Source organism: Rattus norvegicus, chromosome 9 (assembly GCF_021556685.1).
Source record: "Rattus norvegicus strain SHRSP/BbbUtx chromosome 9, alternate assembly SHRSP_T2T, whole genome shotgun sequence".
NCBI classification, from domain to species: Eukaryota; Metazoa; Chordata; class Mammalia; order Rodentia; family Muridae; genus Rattus; species Rattus norvegicus.
The window spans coordinates 103040444-103063003 of record NC_141542.1 but is presented as its reverse complement, the minus strand read 5'-3'; the positions used below and the strand labels follow the sequence as shown (position 1 = coordinate 103063003).

The 22560-nt window shown below is 47.8% G+C and overlaps 1 protein-coding gene and 1 non-coding gene across 7 annotated transcripts; one reads left to right on the top strand and one right to left on the bottom strand.

Annotated features, from left to right (window-relative positions):
- The first annotated feature begins 2 nt into the window (after positions 1-2).
- LOC148003829 (uncharacterized) lies at positions 3-19792 on the top strand. 6 transcript variants are annotated; one of them, XR_015629711.1, is made up of 6 exons: positions 16-275; positions 3531-3619; positions 16987-17105; positions 17348-17453; positions 17536-17881; positions 19663-19792. XR_015629711.1 is itself a non-coding variant. In XM_087569029.1 (5 exons), exons 1-5 carry the CDS (start codon positions 215-217, stop codon positions 17688-17690), a joined length of 537 nt encoding a protein of 178 aa, XP_087425155.1. In that variant the 5' UTR covers positions 43-214; the 3' UTR covers positions 17691-19021. The 6 variants fall into 6 exon arrangements, 1 of the variants encoding a protein (XP_087425155.1); XR_015629713.1 differs by having other exon boundaries at positions 27-275; positions 17009-17105; XR_015629710.1 differs by lacking the exon at positions 19663-19792 and having other exon boundaries at positions 3-275; positions 17319-17453; positions 17536-18811.
- On the bottom strand, positions 12685-12788 carry LOC120094860 (U6 spliceosomal RNA). The gene has a single exon (XR_015630074.1). It is a non-coding gene; the product is annotated as a U6 spliceosomal RNA (small nuclear RNA).
- Positions 19793-22560: the final 2768 nt, after the last annotated feature.

Sequence of the window (22560 nt, the reverse complement as noted above, 5' to 3'; positions counted from 1 at the left end):
GTGGAGTCGCTCGGGGCCGGGCGGTTGGAAAGAACCGCGGGTAGGCGGGGCGGGCGGGGCGGGCGGGGCGGAGCTGCAGCTTTAAGGAGGCGCGGGAGCAGCCGGACCTTCTGCTGGACAGAGGACTTGAGGGTATTCGTGCGTCCTGGGAGTCGCGTTTGCCTAAACCTCTCAGAGGCTCAGACTTGATGCTAACCCGTTCCTCAGTCCAGACATGGACCCTGAAATCAACTCTGATCTTGCATCCAGAATCCGGGGCCTTGGGGAACTAACTGGTGGGTCTCGTGGTCCCCAGGGGACTGGTAGCAAAGACTGGGGAGTTGAGTTTTGAAACCGTTCAAGCAGTTCCATTCTCTTCTAAAGCGCTCCAACCAGGGAGCTCAAGGCCTAGGACCCTCTGAGATGGGAGAATTAAGAGCACCTTGTGGGGGTTGGGGATTTAGCTCAGTGGTAGAGCGCTTGCTTAGGAAGCGCAAGGCCCTGGGTCCGGTCCCCAGCTCCGAAAAAAAAGAAAAGAAAAAAAAAAAAAAAAAAGAGCACCTTGTGACACCTACATATTCCCCACGTGTCTAGCAAGCAGCCATCACCCTGAGACCCTGGAGTGATAGATGCCCCTGGCAGTGAGGGGCTGCCTTTCACATACTATTGAAATGTTTCCACACCAAACTAAAAATACTAGACATAAAATGAGAAAAATTGAGGTTTTCCTCCTGACTCCCCGGAGGTGGTGGGGGAGCGGTTAAGAGACCAAATCTTGGCTGTATGGCTTTTTTTTCCCCCCCTTTCTTTTAAATGTGAGAGCCACCACTGCGGAGAGTAGTGGGGAGAAAAGCTTGGAAATAAATAAGGCAGCTTTTAAAACAAGAGGTTGAAGTAAAAACAAGTAGAGCCGTCATTCTCCCTAAGGAAAGATGTGGTACAAATGGGGCTTACGTCAGACAAGCGTGGAGAAGCAGCTTGTAAACACGATAGTGGCTGCTCTGGGGACCAGCTTCGCTCCACTTTTGTGAGCTGAAGACTAGGGAGTGTCTGTGATGATCCGGGTGGTATGCACCCCTGAAAGGGATTCGTTGGTAGCCTGCACATCTTAGGGGCCACAGGGAACATTCAGAGCCTACATGTAATTTGATTAGCTGGGCGTTTGGGGTGCACACCTATAACCCCAGCACTCAGAAGGCTTAGACAAGAGAATTCCAGGGTAGGAAGCCAGCCTGGGGTTCACAGCAACTTTTTTTAAACACACACACACACACACACACACACACACACACACACACACACACAAGAAAGAAAGAAAGAAAGAAAGAAAGAAAGAAAGAAAGAAAAAGAAATGAACGGGCTGGGGTGGAGATTTGGGGGAGGTGTAGCTCAGGGGCACAGTCCCAGTGATTAGCATAAAAGAGGCCCTGAGGGGGTTGGGGATTTAGCTCAGTGGTAGAGCGCTTGCCTAGGAAGCGCAAGGCCCTGGGTTCGGTCCCCAGCTCCGGGGGGAAAAAAAAAAGAGGCCCCGAGTTCAATCCCTAGCATACACAAAGTAAAATGCATCTTTTTAAAATCAGTTCATATAAGTCATTAAAATAAATGTACTTTTGGTGTGCATGGTGGCTTATATGAGCCTGAGAGTCTACTTGGAAGATTGAGGCAGGATTTGGACTAATGCAGCTTGAACTATATTTACACAGTAAGACCCTCTGCTTCAAAAATCAAACATCAAGCAAAACAGTTACAAAGGAGTAACCATGAGGGGGAAGCTCAGTAGCAGACCTTCGAAAACATGGGTTCATGGGTTCGAGTTTCAAGCTGGTGTGTGTGTGTGTGTGTGTGTGTGTGTGTGTGTGTGTGTGTGTGTGCGTTTAAAAGCTATAAAAGCTATTAGGGGTCTATCGAGATGAGCTAGTAGGTCACAGTGTGTTGTGTGACAAAACTTTTCCTGAGGAGACAAAACACATTCATCTACTCTTCCTAGATAGAGAACACGCAACAGACCAGGTATCACCAAAGTCAAACTTGGCAAACCCACGAGTTTTACTGGGGTCACTTACAAGAGCAGAAATGATGCAAAGACAGCTAGCTGCACCACCAAAGCCCGGGGGTGAGAACGACGGAAGCTCACAAAAGCTGGGAACCTGGAGCACACTGCACAGCAGGCGGGGGCTCAACAGGTTGGAGAGTGTCCATTCCAAGCTGGTCTGTGCTTCTTCCAGGCGGCTGGTCTGGTCTGAGTCCTCTCTGCAGGTTTTCTCCTCAGAGAGCCTTCTTTGCAGCCCAGTTTATCTGAGTCTTGGTGCCTAGGCTCATCCGAGAGACATCTTTGCCACTGAGTTCTGTTTACTCCCGTAGCAAGGGGGCCTAGTGAATCTAGTCATTTTCAGGGCGTTCTTCGAGCAATTTTGTTTTTTGTTGTTCTTACCTCCTGGCATAAACCTCTCAGTCAGGATGGAATGTTTTGAGCTGGAAGAAGACGGTTGCAACAAGGTGTTTACTGACAGCCTGAGTTCCGTCTCTAGGACCCACCTTGGGGAAGGAGAGAACTGACTCCAGAAAGGTGTCCTTTGACCCTCACACATGTCCACCATGGCAAACACACACGCATGCATGAGAGAGAGAGAGAGAGAGAGAGAGAGAGAGAGAGAGAGAGAGAGAGAGAGGCGCTATGTTGACCATGAATGTCGGAAAGTGGATGTTTTTGCCTAGAACAGCTGTAAGTGTCTTGGTTCACCCATGACCACGTCTGTTTCACTCTGGAGTGGGTGAGGGATGTCTCCATTTCCTAGGGAAAATCAGATAATTATGTTTATTTCTTTTTTCTTCCTCCCCTGCTACTCTCAGTTTTTAGACAATGTCTCAAGTAGCCTAGGCTAGTGTTCACCTTCTGTGTAGCCAAGGATAGCCTTGAAGTCCCCATCCTCCTGTTTCTACGTCATGAGCACTGTGATTTTAAGTCCACACCACCAAGCCCAGTGTTAATCTTGTTTTAAGTTGCAGGCTTCTGGTCCAGTTTGGTTTCTGTGTGATAAGCCATCCCCAAACTCAGTGACTTCAGATGACAACATTTATTTTGCTCACACATCTGCACTTTGGGCAGAGCTCTGTGGAGAAACCTCAAATCTACTTCATGACAGTGTATGCTAGGAGAAATGATGGGGCTGGAGAGATGGCTTCGTGGTAAAGAGCACTGGCTGCTCTCGCAGAGGATCTCAGCTGGGTTCCCAGCACCCTCAGGGTAGCTCACAACAGCCTGTGACCCCAGTTCCAGGGAATCTGACACCTTTTGGCCTCCTCAGGTACCCCTCCCTCAGCCAACCTACTTCACACATACACCTTCTTCAATAAAATATTATCAATATTAATATTAATATAATAATAAGTTTAAATAAAAATAAAATAAAAAGGAAGAAAAGAATCTGGTGGCACCTTAGAGGTGACATTTAAGTAATGAGCAGCAGGAAGTGAGGGGGCCGAACAGCTGTGAGCTCACACCACCAGTCCTTCTGAGGTGGTGAGCATCAAATCCTCCCCTTTGCTGCCAGAACACTGTTCCCCAGCATTTGCATCCTGTCACTACCCACTAGCCAGACCTGCACCTGTGATGCTCCCGGCCCAGCTCCTGACATCCAGGGTAAGTAAAATGGTTTTGTAAAGTTCTCCCTCCTGTTATCCAAATGCTGATTCCTTTGCCTTCATATCTTGTTTCAATCCAGACATGGCGTTGTAATGTTTATACCAAGAATCTCCTATCTCAGGTTGTGTAAACGGTTCTTACCATTTATTCTCTGCCTTGTTAATAAATGCTGAATAGGGAAGAAAAGCTTCCACTGGCAGGGGAGGAGAGAGAGACAGGGGGAGGAGTGGGGAGGGGGAGGGGAAGGAGGGGGAGAGAGGAAGGGAGGGGGGGAGAGAGGAAGGGAGGGGGAGAGAGGAAGGGAGGGAGGGAGGGAGGGAGGGAGGGAGGGAGAGAGAGAGAGAGGTAGGTTTCAGGTGTCTTCTATGAGGATTGGGAGATGAATCATGAGGAGAGGGTTGAAGAAGACACCATGAGAAAAACATCTGAAGCCAAAATAGACAGTTCAATAATCATATGCAAGTATTTGGGATCACGGCTGGGAGATAGGCAGATAGCTTAGAGGTTAATATAATCATTTAACTCCCCAGATATTGAGGTGAAGTTTTAAATCTTGTTTTCTCTATGTGATTATTTTCTCTACGTGGTTACTGGGGACTAGCAAGGGTTAAGGGAATAAAGGTGCTGGATTAATGTACTATTTATAATTCATTTTACAGTCCAGGGCTGGCACAGCTAGAGCAGAAGCCCCGAAACCCCATATCCAAGTGTGGAAGCAAAATTTGGGGGTTCTATGCTTCAGACTTCCCAGGCCAGGTTAGCAGGTTCCAACCCCCAGAGATGTACACACTCTGGTGACTTCTAGGCTCTGGTCACCCACAGCTGTAATTTTAGGGACAGGCCAGAGCCTAAGGACCAGAGGACATACCTAGTGCAGACCTAGGTCACCTGGGTGACAGCAGCTGTCTGTGAGTTAAAAAAAACAAAAAACAAAAAATAAACAAACAAAAAAAGAACAAGACTCTGGGATGACGTTAAAGAAGCACATGGGCCAGGGGGTGACACACACCTTTAAGTCCAGCACTCAGGAGGAGGCAGAGGCAGGAGGATCTCTTTTGTCCTACAGAGTGAGTTCTAGGGACAGCCAGGGATACATGGAGAAACCTTGTCTTAAAAGGAAGGAGGGGTTGGGGATTTGACTCAGTGGTAGACCGCTTGCCTAGCAATCGAAAGGCCCTGGGTTCGGTCCCCAACTCCGAGGGGAAAAACAAAACAAAACAAAACAAAAAAAAAAAAACTTAAATTAAAAAAGGAAGGAGAGACAGACAGACAGACAGGAAAAAATCTTTTAGGGCATGGTCTTGCTGAGTAGCACAGAATCTTGCCTCAGTCTGCCAGGTATGGAGATTACAGATGTGTACCACCACAACTGGTGTCTAGGTTTCTGTTCCTGTGATAAAGACTCCACTACTGAACGCAATTTGGGGAGGAAAGGATTTATTTCGCTTATATAGTCTAACCACAGTTCATCATTGAGGCAAACCAAGGTGGGATATGAATTGGGGCAGGAGCCTGAGGCAGGAAAGGAATCAGAGGCCAGGAGGGAGTGCTGCTACCAGCTAGCTCCCCAGTAGTTTACAGTTGGAGAGCAAGCACGAGGCTCTGAGTCTGAGTCCCAGCAGCAGGTTGGTGGTGGGGGACTAGAGTGTACTTTACAGTTAGGACCAGTTCAGTTGATACGAGCCAGTCCCTAGGGCTCTGCAGATCTGTGGTTCATGGCAGCCGGTAGAACTCTGCTCTACCCGGTGGAATATTCTAATCCAGGGATCTGGAATGGTTGCTGCCTGGACTGCTCCCTCTGCTGCTCCTTGCTGGGAATGTGTTAGCACTGCCCGCCCAGCACTCTGCTCAGTGTCCTCTGACCTTGTGAGCAAACCCGCCCACATCCTACCCAGTGTTCTGTGGCTGCAGTAAGCGTCGCTGACCCAGGCATTCTGCACCATTGAAGTTTGGGGCCCGGGCTGCAGGAAGCTCATAAGAGAGGGTGAGGCTGCCTCTCCCTTCACAGCGGACTAGTTCAAAGTTGAAAGGTTTCTGTGGTTCTAGGCACATATACCGGAGCGTTTTGAATAGAAGTTTGGGAATACCACACTTCATTTAACCCCCCAAATCCTCTGCCAGTTTTAAATAAAGTACAAGTCGAGTTCCTCTTAGAGTTCTAAAAATAAGAAAGCCGTAGCAGGGAGTGGTCATGTATGCCTTTAATTCCAAAATTTAGGAGGATGTAGGAGGAGAGGAGTCCTACAAGTCCAAAGCCAGCTTAGGTTACATAGTGGGTTCCAGCCTGGGCTATAGAGTAAGACTTTGCCTCAAAACTCAATTAGAACGGCTGAAGATATTGTTCATCTGTAAACTATGAGTCTAGCATGTGCCAAGCACTGGGTTCAAATCCCAGTACTGCCAACAACCACAGAAACAAAACCAACTAGTGCAGAACTACGGTGATCTCTCTCTCCTGATCTCCTGCCTCCGCCTCACCCCCTCTATCCTAGTCGGTCCCTTTCCACACAAAACAAGGAATTCTCCCGCCACGGTCACAAGAAAAGGAGAGGTGTGCTATAAATTCACCTCGTGGCCACGTGCCCTTGAATAAGTGCTTACACTCTTTGAACTCCAGTTTCCGCGTTTGCCGGACCGAGATAATGCCAAGGCCTTTGAGGGTGGAGTGCGATGGAACACGAGGGGGTTAGTACTCCGCAGATGTCCATTATAGGACCCTGGGACTGGGGCGGGGTGGAGCGCTGAGCGGGGGATTAGCTCCAGCCAAGGGCTCCCTCTGCTCTCCTGTAGATGCTAACCCAAGCTGGTGGTGAGGAGAGTGTCAGGGCCCCCACATTCCTGCCATGCAGAAGAGCAGTTGGCCCTTGAAACCCACACCAGGGAGGGTGGTTTGGAGACACCACGGAATCTCGCCTTGCCTGTTGGGTCTGGAAACCCTTGGTCTTTGCAGCTTCTGTACTTGCTCCAATGTTGCAGAGCCGCCCAGCTCTTGCTCCTATGCACCACTGACTGAAAGGACCTTTGGGACTTTTTTGAGGATTTTGTTTTCGTTTGTTTTTTTCAAGACAGGGTATAGTCTCTGAACTCCCTCTGTAGACCGGGCTGGCTTCAAACCCAGAGCTCTACCTGCCTCTATCCCTTAAGTGCTGGGGTTAAAGGTGTGGGGCACCATCACCAGGATCTTGATACAGATCAAACCTGCCCCCCCCACCCCGGAATCCTGCTCGTCTTATGTCTGTTTTTATGGTGTGTGTGTGTGTGTGTGTGTGTGTGTGTGTGTGTGTGTGTGTGTGTGTGTGTGTGTGATTTGTGGGACTTAAAGTGCAGAGAATTGAACCTAGAGCCTCTGTTATGTTAGCCAGATGCTCTACAATCGAGATATACCCCAACCCTGTCTTTTTCTTTTCTTTCTTTTTTTTTTAAAGGCAGGGCTTGCAAACGGTTTGGTTTGTTCTTTCAGTATAAGCTGCCCATTCCTAGAGAATATATATATAAATCTGACGTTCTAACACGCAGCTTTACAGAAGGAACAGACCCTCCAGGTGGGGGATGGTCCTACAGAAGGAGAACCCAGAGGCAGACTAGGACACTACCAGAAGATTTCCAAAGCCAGTTTGAATCTCGAAAATTATTTTTTATTTATTTTTATTTATATGTATGTATGTCCATGTGGGGGTATCCACAAGTGTGTAGGGTCCCTGTGGAGCCCAGAAGAGGGCATGGCCTTCCTGGAGGTGGAAAGTACAGTGGTTGTGAGCTGCCCAGGGTAGGTACTGGGAAATAAACTTGGGATCCCAGGAGTGAACTCTTAATTGCTGAGCCATTTTGCCAACCCCAATCCCCAATAATTCTTTTTTTTTCTTTTATTGACCCAGTAATTTATTATTTACATTTTATTTGTTTGTTTATTGACTTATTTTGAGGGAGGATCTCACTGACTATCCTGGAACTCACTATGTAGAATAGGGTGGCCTTGAACTCACAGAGATCCTCATGTCTTTGCCTCCCAAGGGTTGGCATTAAAGGTATACACCACCATCACCCGGCAATCCAGTAATTCTTTACATTCTTCTTGGTGGACCAGCACAGTGTTGAAGGAGGTTTGGAGCGTGTGCTGACGCCCTTCCCAGATAGTATAGTTACCGAATGGTCAGGAGCACTAGCTTCAGGACTAATGAGGGTAAATGGACCAGCTTTTGTTCTGGTTTTTGAGGCATCCCAAGCACTAGAGTTAGGGATCTGAGGCACCATGCCTGGTGGCTTTCTTGCCTTATTAGCACCAAACAGCAAGAAGGTCTGGGTGGTGGAGATCAGTTGAGAAGAGTGCTTGCCCAGCAGGACAGAGCTCAGGGGTTTATAAATTCTCCCGTAATGTATAAACAGGGAGGGTCGGGAGTTTGTCAAGATCATCCTAGGCAGGGTGTTGAGTTCAAGCCTGAACAGGAACCCCTCAAAAACAAACAAACAAAATTCATAAACCCTCTTAAATCTGTGGCTTGAAAGAGTATGTTAAAGACCAAATCACCAGGGGCCAGTGTGATGGGACAGAGGTGACACCCAGTAGAAGAATTTATGTCAGAGAGGCCGCATGCCCTTAAAGGAAGTGTGGTTAGGATCCGCGTTCCTTGCTTCCTGGCTGCTATGAGCATTCCTGCTTTGAATTGCCACAGACCCTAAAACAATGGGGACAACTGAGCATGGAGGCTACCTCAGAAGATTGTTTCATTGATGGAAAAGATGACTAACACACCACATGCATTTATTAGCAGCCTTTCTTTCTTTGTGAGTCAGGCTACAGTTTTAGGAATGCTAGGCAAGTAGTTTACCAGTGCGCTGACCCCAGCCCCTCCTTCCTCACCTTTCTTCTTTCCTTCCTTCCTTCCTTCCTTCCTTCCTTCCTTCCTTCCTTCCTTCCTTTCTCTCTCTTTCTTTCTTCCCTCCCTTCCTTTCTTCCTTCCTTCTCTTTTTCTTTTTTTAAAACAGTGTCTCATGTAGCCCAGGATGGCCACAAACTTACTTTGTAGTTGAGGATGACCCTCCTGCCTCTATCTCCCAAGAGCAGGGATTACAGGTGTGTGCCACTTCAGTTGGCCTTTTTCTGTTTCCTCCCTCCCTCCCTTCTTCCCTCCCTCCTTCCCTCCTTTTTTTTTTTCTCCCGGAGCTGGGGACCGAACCCAGGGCCTTGTGCTTGCTAGGCAAGCGCTCTACCACTGAGCTAAATCCCCAACCCCCTCCCTTCCTTTTAAGTGATGTGTGGTTCTGTGGCATCTGGTGCATCCATACCACCTCTTCCTTGTGGTTTCAAAACTTAGTTGTCACCCAGAAAAAAATGCTTGCAAGTCTTAGGAAGCCGTTCCACACCACTTCTTCTCCCTGTCGATACTCATTCTGTTTCCTAGCTCCACAGATGTGGTTGGTCTAAGTATTTCATTCAAAAAGATCTATGTCACACAGAATCCTTGTTTCTAAGGTTCCTTGTCAGAAAACACCAACAAGACATGAGTCTTGTGACCTCAGTTTCCTCAAAACTTGGCATGGTTCTTGGAAGGGGTTTTTGTGCTCCTCCCATGTGTAGTGGGTAGGAGTGAGTTTACTTCAGATTACTTGTTATTGCTTGTTATTACTTGTTATTCAACCAAGTGTTTACAGGATTTTTGTCATGGGCGGATTGTCCTTGGGACTGTACACTTTACTCATGTGATTCTTCTTAACCCTCGGAGTGTAAATTGTCTGATGCTCTAAATAAAGCTGGCTATTGCATGAGACTTTAGTCTCCCTCATCTGTTGGCTCCAGTCTCCCAGGTCACACTGTGTCCAGGGTGGAGACAGTTCACCTAGGTCGTGGTATCTCCCTCTGCTTCTTCTTTGTGGCAGTTTACTATGCCATTGGATGGATGCACCACCACTTATTACTTGGTAGGCATTGTCTTTACTGCCACCTCCTCAATACAAAGAGTCATGCTTCTGAGCTTCGAGGAAGTTCATGTTCCATCCCCATGTGGACTTTTGGTTTTGTTTCTCGTGTCTGAGTTGCGAGGTGATACCGTGCTCCTGTGCTCAACCTTCTTAGGCACTGCCCATCTGCTTTCCACAGCAGCCTCGGGTGGTATCGTGGTGGTCGGGTCTAGAGGAACAGAACATGGGGATGCACAGAGATGCCTAAGAAGGGATCCCTATGGGAATTGGCTCAGGAGATCGTGGAGGCTGAGGAGTGAGCTGACCTTCGAAAGTCGAAGTCCCTGAGAAATCAGGAATGAGTGGGATTGGAGAACTGAGGATGTAAACTCCAGTCTGAAAATGACGAGAGGAGATGGTCCAGCTTGAGGCAGGAGGGATTCAGACTGCCGCACACTTTAAGGACAGTGTTGGGAAGGGCAGTCCTGCCACAGTTAGGCATATGTATTTGAAGAATTTCATATAAATTCACAAGGAGAGAAGAGGAAATGTTTAAAACTATTCAGAGCTGAGGCTAGAGAGATGCTTTGGTAGTTAAGAGTACTGCTTGTCCCTCTCGAGCATGCACGGACATGGCAGGCATGTGACCATGACCATAGCTTTATTCATAAAAGACCAAACTGGAAACAACCCACATGTCCCCTAATGATAAACTCAGTGTAATTCTACACAGCACTGGAGTCGCTGGTTGGAAACAAACGCAGGAAAACATGAATGGTTCTTACAAACCTCACATCAAGATAAGGAAGGCCAATAGAAAAGAGCCCAGAAAGGTGTCCTGAAGGTTTGTATAGAGTTCACACTAAGAGAGACGTGTTAACATGTTAGGAGAGACATGTTGGGGATGGTGTGTGTTGAGAGGTGTGCCTGGAAGCAGGCACAAGATAGGGATGTTTGAGAGTCTAGCAATGTTCTCTCTCTCTTCTTCTTGTCCTGCTAGTCCTTCTCTTCCTCCTCCTCCTGCTCCTCCCTCTCTTCCTCCCTCTGTCCCTCCCTTCCTTTTAAAATAGAGTCTTATGTAGCGCAGAATGGTCTTAAACTTGTGATCCCCCTGCCTCAGCCGTCTGAGGGCTGAGATGACAGGTATGAGCTTTGATTTTTTTTTTTTTTTGATTGTGGTGAAGTTGCCATCTAAACCATCTGACACACCAGTCATTGTGGCTCAAGCCTATAAGCCCAGCACTTGAGAGGCTGAGAGAGGAGGAACAGGAGTTTAAGATTGTTCCTAGCATGTTTGAAGCCAGGCTAGGCTCCAGGAGGCTCTTTCAACAACAAAGGCACCTTTGAAACCAGCAATTCCTTGCCCTCCTCCCCAGCCTCCGGCAACTGTTTTCCCTGTGGTCTTGAGGAATTTGGCTCATCTAGGTTCCTCGCACAGGTAGACTGGAACAGCACCTGTCCAAGTGTCTGGCTGGTTTTTCTGAGCTGAGATCATCATGGTCACTCTGTTGTCGCCTGTGTCAGGCAGGATTCCTTTCTTTCCGAGGTTGGTGCTAATGCCACTGTGTAAGCAGCCTGTGTTTTGTTGATTCAGGCACCAATCTGTCCACAGAGAGCATCTTCCACCTGTTAGCTGCTTAGAAGGTGGTTCACCACAGAGTTCTGAGTGCATGTGTGCCCGTGTGTGTGTGTGTGTGTGTGTGTGTGTGTGTGTGTGTGTTTGTCTTTGTATGCATGTGTGTGTGTCTGTATGTGTGTTTGTGTTTGTGAAGCCACAGCAAATGCCTGGAACAGTGCTGTCATGCCTCAATAAAAGTTTATTAAAAGAAAATGACTATGCCACTAAAAGGAACTTTGTCATTCCTCAAAGCATTGCTTCAAAGGCTAGGGACATTCCAATTACCAGAGAATACAGCTCCACAACCTGCATCCGCCGTATGCTGACAGTACAAACCACCCAGGGCCAGCACTAGACAAACAGGCCTGGGCATGGCAGACAGACATAGGCAAGCTGCAGCAGGAGCCTCAATCTATTTTAATACAAAGCCTAAACCGGCAGTGGCCCATGGCTGTGTCTATGTGAGATTATCTCACGTACACACAGGGCAGAGCAGACGATGTCCTGTGGTGCCTTGGCCTGGATGTGCCTCTGTTAGAGACGCGGCACATGGTGTTGGGTCATTAGATCCATGCGTGTCAGTACCACAGCACACACTGCTAGCTCTGCCTATGGGTGAGGAGGGCGGAGACTACTGGGATAGACAGGTGCTTCCTGTGGACTGCAGGAAAGCACTCAGCTATGCCGCTTACGGAATCATGGAGTTGTTTATTTTTCAATAATTAAGACAACAGAGGAAAGGATAGAGATGGTTTGGCGGTTAAGGGACCTGCTGCTCCTGCAGAGGTCATGAGTTTGCTTCTTGTCACCCATGTTTGGCAGCACACAACTGCCTATAACTCCAGTAAAATCCAGTGTCTCTGGCCTCTATATATGTTCTCTCTCTCTCTCCTCTTCTCTTCTCTTCTCTTCTCTTCTCTTCTCTCTCTCTCTCTCTCTCTCTCTCTCTCTCTCTCTCTCTCTCTCTCTCTCTCTCTCTCCACACAGGAGAGGGAAGGAGGGAGAATCAATCACTCCCTCTGCTGGGCCGCAAGGACAGGGCTTCTCTAAAGGAGGGGACCTGGACAGGCCTCAGAGGTCATAAAGACCCTTGAGCCGACAGCTTCACAAGGATGCGCCTCCCACCCTTCTGTATAAGTAGAGTCTCGGCAGACATGGTCAGACTCGGCTCCTTCCGATCCCTGAGTAGTAGCTTCCCCCTGGAATACCACAGGCCATTTATTGCCGTCCTTCATGCTGAACACAAGAGCTGTGTTAGTCCGGCCTGTCACTAGCAAGCTGCTGTGAGGATCGATGTTTGTGACTTTTTGTGTAAGTTCTGTTTCTTACTGGAGTAGTATAGCAAATGTTTTCAATATTATGCTTTAACTTTGAAAACAGTCCCACTTCCCCATGTATGAAACTCCGAGAGGTTTGTAGCTACTCAAAGTGGTTCACGGCTTAGTGGTCCCACTGTGCTTGTTTAGTAAGTGTTGGGGAGCAAACCTAGGGCTTTAATACAAGGCATGCACACTTAACCTTAACCCTACCTTCTTCTTTTTTTCCTTTTAAAAGTATGGACTGCTTCATAAATTTTCCCGTCATCCTTGCACAGGAGCCATGCTAATCTCTGTGTTGTTCCAATTTTAGTATATGAGCTGTGGAAGACAGCACTGCTTTTTCTGGTAGCATCTTGCTATGTAACCCAAGCTGGCTTCAAATTCTCCATTCTCCTTCTATGTCTCCAGACATGGGGATTTCTGCTTATAACTATATCTACCCTATCTATCTATCTATCTATCTATCTATCTATCTATCTATCCATCCATCCGTTGATCCATCTCTGATAGGGTCTCTGGTAACACGGGCAGGCCTTGAATTCACCATATAGCTGAAGATGACCTTGAATTCTGATCCTGTTGCCTCTCTACTTGAGCGCTAGGATTACAGGCGTGCTAGCCATGGCCAACTTATGTGGTGCCTGGGAATGAAAGCCAGGGCTTTGTTCATACTAAGTGAGCCACACCCCCCAGCCTCACTGTGCTTTTAAATAGCATTTCTCCAGTGACCAAAGATGCTGCTTAGTGCTTCGAGTTTCTGTTAACCCTCCATATATCTTCTCTTGTTCTCGTCTTTGGGCCCGAGTCTGGCTAGATGGTTTCTTAATGAGATGTAAAAGTTCCTCGAGGGTTCTGGGCACAAATCTTTTGGCAGACCTGTATTGTGTGCAGCTTTTAGCCCGAGGCCTCCCTTTGAATTTATTCTTGTCAACATCTGAGGCCCATGCTTGTCTTCATGTCAATGATAAGCTCCAAGAGGGAGAAGCTAGGGATATGGGTGCCCCGGGCCCAGTTGGCTGTGTGTTTTCCAGAAGCTTCAATAGAACAAAGCTGAGACTATATAGACTCTGTGTTGGCGCTGCCAGCTGGTGTCACTGTGCCCACAGTTTGATTGGGCTGGGCAGGTAAAGAGATGGGAAAGGTTCCCAGCAGGCTGGTATCAGATAGACCCACTGGCTGTCTTCTGGAAGGGATGCTGGATTGGGGAACCAATACTAGCCTGGGGAGAGATAGCGCCCAGGAGGTCTCAGACAGCCTCTCCATGCTGGCTGCTGTGGGGAACAACCTGACAGAAGAATGACAGGCCATGCAGGCTCTCACCTGCCCCAGATGTTAGCAAAGGCTTCCTCTTGGCCATGCTTCAGTGGCTAGAATGGTCAGTGCCTAAGAGGATGTCAGCTTTAGCCCTGAGGTTGGGAGGAAATGCTTTACTGGAGGTGGGGGATGCTGAGGGAGCTGTGCCCACAGGTGAGTGGTCCACCCTACACCAAGTTCTCTGCCTGCCTTCAGGGCCCACACCTGGGGCTGGGCTCGCATCATGATTCCTCATTCTCTAGGTGGCGGGTAAGGTGCGGGTTCACAGCCCCCTCTCAAGATCCAAGGGGAGTCAAGCATTGAGCTGTGGTCTTCCACAGGCTTAGAAAAGTGATCTTCTCAGGGTGTCCCCCATGGAAGTTGCTCCTTGCCCTCTCTTCCCCCTTCTTCTTGTCCTCCTTTAGATTTATTTATTTTTAATTAATATGTCTGAGTGTTTTACCTGCATGTGTGTCTGGTGCCTGAGGAGGTCAAAAGAGGGCGTCACATCCCCTAGACCTGGAGTTCCAGGTGTGTGTGAGCTGCCATGTGGATGCTGGGAACCAAAGCGAGATCCTCTGTGAGAGCAGCAAAAGTCATCTTTCCAGCCTTGACACTGCTCTTTCCTGAGGCCCCCAGATACCCGGCAGGCAGGCAGGAGAGGTTGCTGGTTGGTGCCATCCGGGTTCCCTCGATTTCCTCTGTCTGCTGGGGCTGCGTGGGGCTTAACAGCAGGACCCTGCAAGCAGCTGGTGACTCCTCAGGAACCAGACAACAACAGCACAGGGGCCTTGGCCCACCTGCTCCCTGGCCCTTGGTGGTCTCTGGTGGCACTTACAGACTCTGTTTATAATGGGTCTATGTGAAAAAAAATTAATTTAAAAACAAAAACCACATGAGTATTTTGAAAAAAACAATTATATGTAGATACAAAAAACACTTTATAGTGCTGCACCCAGTCTATAATTCTATAAACATCCAGTCCTGGAAGGAAGCGAAAGAGAAAAAGAAGCCATGTATCCCAGGCTGTCCTGGAACTCACTATGTAGACCAGGCTGTCCTGTGATTCTGAGCTCCTGCCTCTGCTTCCCAAGTGCTGGGATTAAAGGTGTGTGCCACCATGTCCAGTATTTATATACAAAATGTTTATAAATATGGCGAAGATGTAGCTCAGTTGGTAGACTGTCTGGCACACAGGAGGCACTACAGTCTAAGCATGCCGGCGCAGTGCATGCCTGAACTTCTAACACTAGGGAAGTGGAAGGATCAGAAGTTCAAGGTCGGATCGTCTTTGGCCACATAGTGAGTTTGGGGCCCGGTCTGGGTAACATGAGATCCTGTTTCAAAAGCAAAACCTGGGCTGGCCAGATGGCTCAGTGGTTAAGAGCACTGACTGTTCTTCCAGAGGTCCTGAGTTCAAATCCCAGCAACCACATGGTGGCTCACAACCATCTGTAATGGGATCCCATGCCCTCTTCTGGTGTGTCTGAAGACAGCCACAGTGTACTTATATATAATAAATAAATCTTTAAAAATAATCATCAAAAACAAAACATGGTAAATGGCACCCCTTGATATTTTTTTGATGTCCCAAATTTGAGACTCAAAATTAAGCCCTTAGCACTCCACCTCTCCTGGTATGGAACAGATATCAGCCCCACTCCACCCAGCTCTGGAGTTCTTACTCTGCGTGAGGGTTAAGAGAGGCGCTCTGTGTTTTGGCCCTAGTCTCTCATCCACCGACAGTTGAGTGGATGACGTGTGTGCCATCACGATGACCATGCTGAGTATCAAGACACACGTCCTCAGTTCTGCATGAAGTCCTTCCATTGAGAGGCAGACCCAAGACTCACCTGCAGAGGCGTCCGTAGTGCTGCAGGGTCACTGAGTTGTGTCACTGCTGAAGAACTGCAGGGAGACACCCGAGGTGAATGCTTGCTGTATGCTATGTCAGCCCCTGTTGAAAATGACCACTAGCCTCAGGCCCACGCCCACAGGGGAGAGATCTTCCATCTTGGAAGTGACAACACACATCATGGCCCAGCAGTGAGGGGTGGTCAGTAATGGAAAGTGGAAGGAGAAAGAAGCCCAAGACTTCCTCCCTCCCCCTCCCCTAATGTCGTATCTGCCCCTCTGCCTGGGGAAAACTCTTATTAGAGGACCTTAATCAATTCACCCTTGGATCCCTGACCCGTCCATCACACACAGTGCCTGGCACACTTGGGCACTGGAAAGTAATCCAACAGAGGAGAAAAGTCGAAATAGTTGAAGTCAAAATTTATGCTGGTTGGGCCTATAATCCTGGCACTTGGGAAACTGAGGCAAGGGGTCTGCGGTTGAAGCCAGCCTGCGTTACCCTGTCATAAAATGTGTATTTTACTCACTCTCGGCTTCCTTCATCACAGATGCATACAGAGGCTGATGGTTTAGCTTGGTAGTAGAGCAAATTTTTAGCCATGGGTTCAATGTCAAATAAAAACCAAACCAGAATGTGTTGCCCCAATGGACACTTGCGATTTAAAAATAAATTGGGGGGGAGGGGCTGGAGAGGTGGCTGGGGGGTTAAGTGTGCTCTTCCAGCACCTACATCGGGCTGCTCACAACCACCCATAACCTCAGCTCTGGGGAGTCTGAGGCTCTCTTCCGGCTTTCTCTGGGACCTGGACACACAGAGCATATATGCACAAGGACATAAAATAAATCATCTCTAGCTGGGTGGTGGTGGTGCACACCTTTAACCTTAGCATTTGGGAGGCAGAGGCAGGCTGATTTCTGTGAATTCAAGGCCAGCCTGGTCTACAGACGGAGTTCCAGGACAGGGAAGGCTCCACAGGGAAACCATGTCTCGAAAACCATCACCAACATTTCTAATTTTTAATAGAAGAGGTTCAGTCGCGCCCGTGTCGGAAAGGTTTCGTCAGTGTACCTGTCCTAGTCATTTGCTAGTATCGCGATAACGAGATGCTCCACTGCGTCATTGCACTTCCTGCTTTTTTTCTAGTCACTGCGGTTCCCTCCAATCACGTTCCTTGTTCTAGTCAGCGAAGGCATTTTTTTTTCTCTTTTCCCCAAGTCATTGCAAAATTATTCTATTTACTTTCATGTAAGTAAACAAAGCAAAACAAAACTCGGGGTGCTGGGGTGTCATTTGTAATAAAGCATTTGCCTGGCATAAAAGTTCTGCGTTTCACTCCTAGCACCTCAAAAGAAGATTGAACTAATGTTATTTTTTTAATTAGCAAAGTCAAAAATACCTTTCAGCGGTGGCATACGCCTGCCATTTCAACATTTGGGAGGTGGAAGCAGAATGACCCGGAATTCAGTCATCTTCTACCACTTACTTCTCTTCTACCACTTCGTGAGTTAGATGGGAGCAACACCTTACCGAGGGGGAGGGAGGGAGGGAGGGAGGGAGGGAGGGAGGGAGGGAGGGAGAGAGAGAGAGAGAGAGAGAGAGAGAGAGAGAGAGAGAGAGAGAGAGAGAGAGAGAGAGAGAGAGAGAGACTGGGGAAGAGAAAGCAAAGTGAAGAGGAGAGTTTCTGATAGAGCCTGCTTCTGTGAAAATGGAAAGAGCTGGAGCTCCCCTGCTTTAAAGTACAGGATCAGCATGGATGCCCAGGGCCGCCCCCTGCACCCCCATTTCCCCAGGAGACCCGGCTTGGGGCGCAGAGGATTAAGGAGAGTAAGCGGCCTTTTTCCTGGGAAGGTAAGATCCTTCGCATTGCAGATTTCACTATGCTCACCCAAAAGATCGATTCTTTCCAGATTGTATGTTTCATTCTCTCTAGAAGACAGGCCTGAGCAGACACAGCAAACCGGCTGCCCGGCGGGAACTGGGGTCCCGGAGTGCCCCCTAGTGGACGCAGCGGGGCATGACCGCGCACCCGGTGTGGACAGGACCAAAACCAACCTGGGCCCCCGCAGTCTTGACCAAGGGCTTTAAAGAGCACCAGCTGTACTTTACATTTTCTGCCCCGGAACGACTCACATCGAAGGCGAGGCCTTCTGCGCCACAGTTCCTGACCTGAAGAGAGACTGCGGAGAGCAGCTGCTGAGCGATCTGTTCCCACAGCTAATGAGCTTCCCGCAGGCCGGCCGTGCAGTATATACTTCCTTCTCCTTAGACTGAACCAGGTGCTACTTCCTCACGGAGATTCAAGAGCACACCAGGCCTCAGTTTATATTCTATGAAGGAGATGATTTTAGATTCACACAAACTCAACATGCACGGCAATAAATGGCAAGGAAGAAAACAAAACAAAAAACCAGGGCCGCAAGACCTTATCACAGGAGACCAGGGAGGACTTTCTGGAGGAGGTGACACTGGAATTGGCAGAGACCTGGTGTGGCAAGATAATATCACTCTGCAGGGCTGATCCACTTTCGGGGGTCACTGCTAGGTGGGAACAAGAAGGGGGCAACAGCAAGGAGACAAGAAGAGGGATTTGGTTCCAATTTCACTAAGGAAGGGTAGTTGGAAACATTTAAGATGGAAATTTGGAATATTTGCCCTTTTGAGCCTATTTATAGTGTCTGTTCTTTAGACCAAGGCATTGTCTGCTTCTTCCTCCTATGTCAAGGAATTTTTATTGGGTACCAAACATCGTGAAATTTGTGGTTTTGGCAGGCGAGCTACGTGTGTCTTTAAAGAGCGTCAGGGCTTTAATGGCAAGCAGACCCTTCACTTGGAAACTTCTCTAGTCTTTTGAAGACTTGTATTCAAGCCTTTCAGGAGGTCAGGAGTTACTTTTCCTTCTCGGCTAAGGTGACATCACTTTCAAGGTGCGGCACCGGGAACTGTCCCCCATCTCTGTGCAGTGGAATCAAGTCTGACTCTGGCCACTGGGACCTTGTGCACTTCTCCACTCTTGGTAACACTGCAGTTGGCCTTTCGCTGCTAGTGGCCCTTGTTGCCAAGGTCTTCTCTCCTCCCGGGAGACAGAAGGATCACCGAGAGGTCAGGGACAGTCTGGCCTACATAGTGTAGACAACCAGGGTTACAAAGAGACCCTGTCAATTAATGATGGCGATAATTAATAAAAGTGGAGAGCAACTGAGGAAGATACACAACAGGGACCTCTGGCCTCTGCACATGTGGTCATGGGTGTGCACACCTGCACACCCACGGATCTGTTGCTTGTTTTTTGTGACAGGGTCAATTACGCAGCCCTGGCTGTCCTGGAACATGATATGGAGACCTGGCTGGCCTCAAACTCACAGAAATTCACCTGCCTCTGCCTTCTGGGTGCTAGGATTAAAGCCATGCACTACCACACTCAATCTACAACTAGGTTTTTTTTTTTTTTTTTTTTTAAGATTTATTTATTTATTATATATAAGTACACTGTAGCTGTCTTCAGACACACCAGAAGAGGGCATCGGATCTCCTTACAGATGGTTGTGAGCCACCATGTGGTTGCTGGGAATTGAACTCAGGACCTCTGGAAGAGCAGTCGGGTGCTCTTAACCGCTGAGCCATCTCTCCAGCCCTAGGTTTTTTTTTTTTTTTTTTTTTTTTTTTTTTTTTTTTTTTTTTTTTTGGTTCTTTTTTTCGGAGCTGGGGACCGAACCCAGGGCCTTGCGCTTCCTAGGTAAGCGCTCTACCACTGAGCTAAATCCCCAGCCCCAGGTTTTTTTTTTAAGTGCAACACAAATCAAACCACCCCAGAAAGAGAGCCTGCAGAATGACGTCACTGTTACCACTCTCTAGCAAGTACGAAGCTGTGTAGGCCTTAGTGTAGGCTTTAAATCCTATTGGCACTGCTACTCTCAGCTCAAGAAACAAGCACAGTGAAGCAAGGGGACATTTTTGTGGCACACACCTGAAAGGCTTTCATTCCATCTGTGGCCACAGGATTGGGGACCCGCGTTGCCGACTATCTGACCCCTTGATGGCTCTGTCTTTGTTCACACAGAAAGGATTCATACTGGAGCCATGACAACCAGCAGAAGAGCTAGAAATGGTCCTTGGATGATTTCACTCCCTGTGTTTGTCTTGATTTAGGGAGACCAAGAATAAACATTAAAATCATGGCCTATAATTATACCATAGGGTCAATTAATAAGCACGTCAGGCTGATGCCTGCTGTAAGCATTTGGTGGTTGGTTTGTGTTGGATGTAAGATATAAGTAGCATCAGTGGGGTGGGGGTTGGAAACAGGGTTTCTCATGTGGCTTTGGCTGTCCTGTTGCCCTGGCACTTGATTTGTAGACCAGGCTAACCTCCAACTCACAGATCTGCCTGCCTCTTGAGGCTTCTTTTTATCCATCCACCCATCCATCCTTCCTTCCTTCCTTCATTAGTTTTCAAGACAGCATTTCTCTGTGAAGTCCCAGTTGTCCTTAAACTCTTTCTGTAGACCAGGCTGGCCTTGAACTCAGAGATGCCCCTGCCTCTGCTTCCTGAATGCTGGAATTAAAGGTGCACACCACAATTCCTGGCTAGACCTTTTAATATAGTAGAGAGGAGGTAGTATTTTTTATATTATCTGTGTTCTTAATTCAGTAAAACAAAGCCATTGTACGGTATAAAAGAAGGAACAATGATTTGTCACAAAGGAACCTGAGGCCTTATAATCATAGTAGAAAACATTTCGGCTGTGGGACTGGACAGATGCCCAGTGCCGAGGATCTGTGTTCCATTCTCAGCACCCACGTCAGGTGGCTCACAACTGCCTGTAAATCCAGGTCCAACGGATCTGATGCCATCTGGCCTCCAAGGGCATCAGCACTCACACAAACACACCCCAACACACATACATATTTCAGTAAGGACCATAGCAATGGCTAAAACCATTTTCAGAGACCTAGACTTACCTGGGAAACGGGCCTCTTGGACGCCTCTGTGAAGAATTTTCTTGACTAGGTTAACATGAAACAGTGTTTTTAAAAGCTGGCTTGAAACATTGAGAAAAATTGTGTATGCATGTTTTGTCTGTCTGTCTGTCTGTCTGTCTGTCTGTGTACTATGTGCATGCCTGATATCCTAGGAGACAGAAGAGGCCAATAAACTGGAGCTATAGATGGCTGTGATCTACCATGTAGGTGCTGGGAACCAAATCCTCGTCTTCTGGAAGATCAACCAGCACTCCTAAACACTGAGCCATCTCTCTAACGACTAAAGACCTTGAAGTTTTTTAACTAATTAATGTCACAGAGCACGTCTGTATGTCAGATGGCAAATTACAAAAGATGGCCCTCTCCTTCCGCCATGTAAATTGTAGGACTCAAACTCAAACTGTCAGGCCTGCATTTTTACCCTCTGAGCCCAGAGGCTGCCTCTTAGAAATGTTTTATGTTTGAATTTGCTTCACTTCCTCACACTTAATACAGGGTGTCTTAAAATAAATGTTTTGGGCCAGCAAGGTAGCTCAGCAGGCGAAAGGACTTGGCACTATGCAGAGAACCTGTTCAATCCCAAGAGCCCACCGTGGAAAGAGAGAACTGATTCCCAAACCCTGTCCTCACCTCCACAATAGCAAACACTCTCCTGCACTCACAAACACAGGTGAAATAAAGTTTTGAAATGTTCCATTTTAGCACTCAGGGGAAAAGAGCCGTTTCTCTGAGTAAGAGAGACCCTGGACTGTTAACATCCCACTTCCTACTGTGCTTTCTGCAAAGGGGCACGGTAAGGTTTACAGGTAAACTAAGAGTGAAACACAGTTCTCCTGGATCCCTCACTGCCCCAAGCTCCCAGTGTACCCAGCATTGCTGAGGCTGGACGTGATGGAGTGAGCTGGTGTCCTCATTACTGACAGCTCTTAGCTTCCGCTAGGTTTTGAGGTTTGTGTGCACCCCGAGATGTGCTGACAAATGTGGAATGGCAGGAATCTACGGTGCCATGTCGACAGAATGTTTCACCTATTCCCACCCGTGACAATCTCCAGCAACTATATGCATTTCCTTCCTATCTCCATAGCTTTTCCTTTTCCAGAGTGTCATGGAGTGGCAACGGTGTTCCAGCGACAGTCTTTTTATGGTTTGTTAATACTTTTTACTGATGAATCATATCTCATTTGGAGATTTTTGTTTGTTTTTCTTCAGGACAGTCTCACGATGTAGCCAAGGCATCTGCAATCCTCCTGCTTCAGTCTTCTGAGTTCTGGGATTACAAGCATGTGCCACCATATCCTGTTTGTTTTTGTTTTTAAATAAGAAAAAAAAATAAAAATACCCCCAACAAAAAACAAAAACAAAACAAAAACCCCAAAACTCTGCAGTTGACCATGGTGGTTCATACCTGGAATCACAGCACTTGGGAGGCTGAAACAGAGTCAAGGACAGTCTAGGTTATATAGCAAGACCCTGCCTCTAAAAAGTAGGTAGATAAATCAATGAGTCAATCTATCAATTAATCAATCTGGAGCGCCATTTAGAGAAGGGAGAGAAATCTTGAGGAGTGGAATGCTGGTTCTGGGTCTGTCTGGTGAGCAGAGAAGGGCAGTCTTGTGGGAAGCCAGAGTAGGCAATTAATGTGAGCCCTAGGTCTGGGCTATCTGAGGAAGGTTTGGGGTGTGACAGGTGCTGGAGCTCCTGGGAGCTGACCTTGCTCTGTTTCTCTGTGCCTTTGAGACTTCCTGCTGGGCCTAGAGGAGCCACATATCGCTCCCTGGCAGGCACAGTTAGGAAAGGCTGGCCATAGAGCCATTCTTTTATAAACACACTGCACAATTTTTCCAGGGGACCAAGAATGGGAAATTTAGCATATTCTTTGCCAAACTGGCCGTCTGCTTGGTTACTGGGACCCAATTCACCAGCGACAACATCTGTCTAATAACACTTGTGATGGCTTGTATATGCTCAGCCCAGGG

What these genes read in the sequence shown, in the direction of transcription:
- LOC148003829 (XM_087569029.1), top strand. Translation starts at nt 215, where the DNA reads ATGGACCCTGAAATCAACTCTGATCTTGCATCCAGAATCCGGGGCCTT. An exon ending in CCCAGCTCCTGACATCCAGG is followed by an intron (nt 3,620 to 17,008) that starts GTAAGTAAAATG and finishes AATACCTTTCAG; the next exon opens with CGGTGGCATACGCCTGCCAT. An exon ending in TACTTCTCTTCTACCACTTC is followed by an intron (nt 17,106 to 17,318) that starts GTGAGTTAGATG and finishes GAAAATGGAAAG; the next exon opens with AGCTGGAGCTCCCCTGCTTT.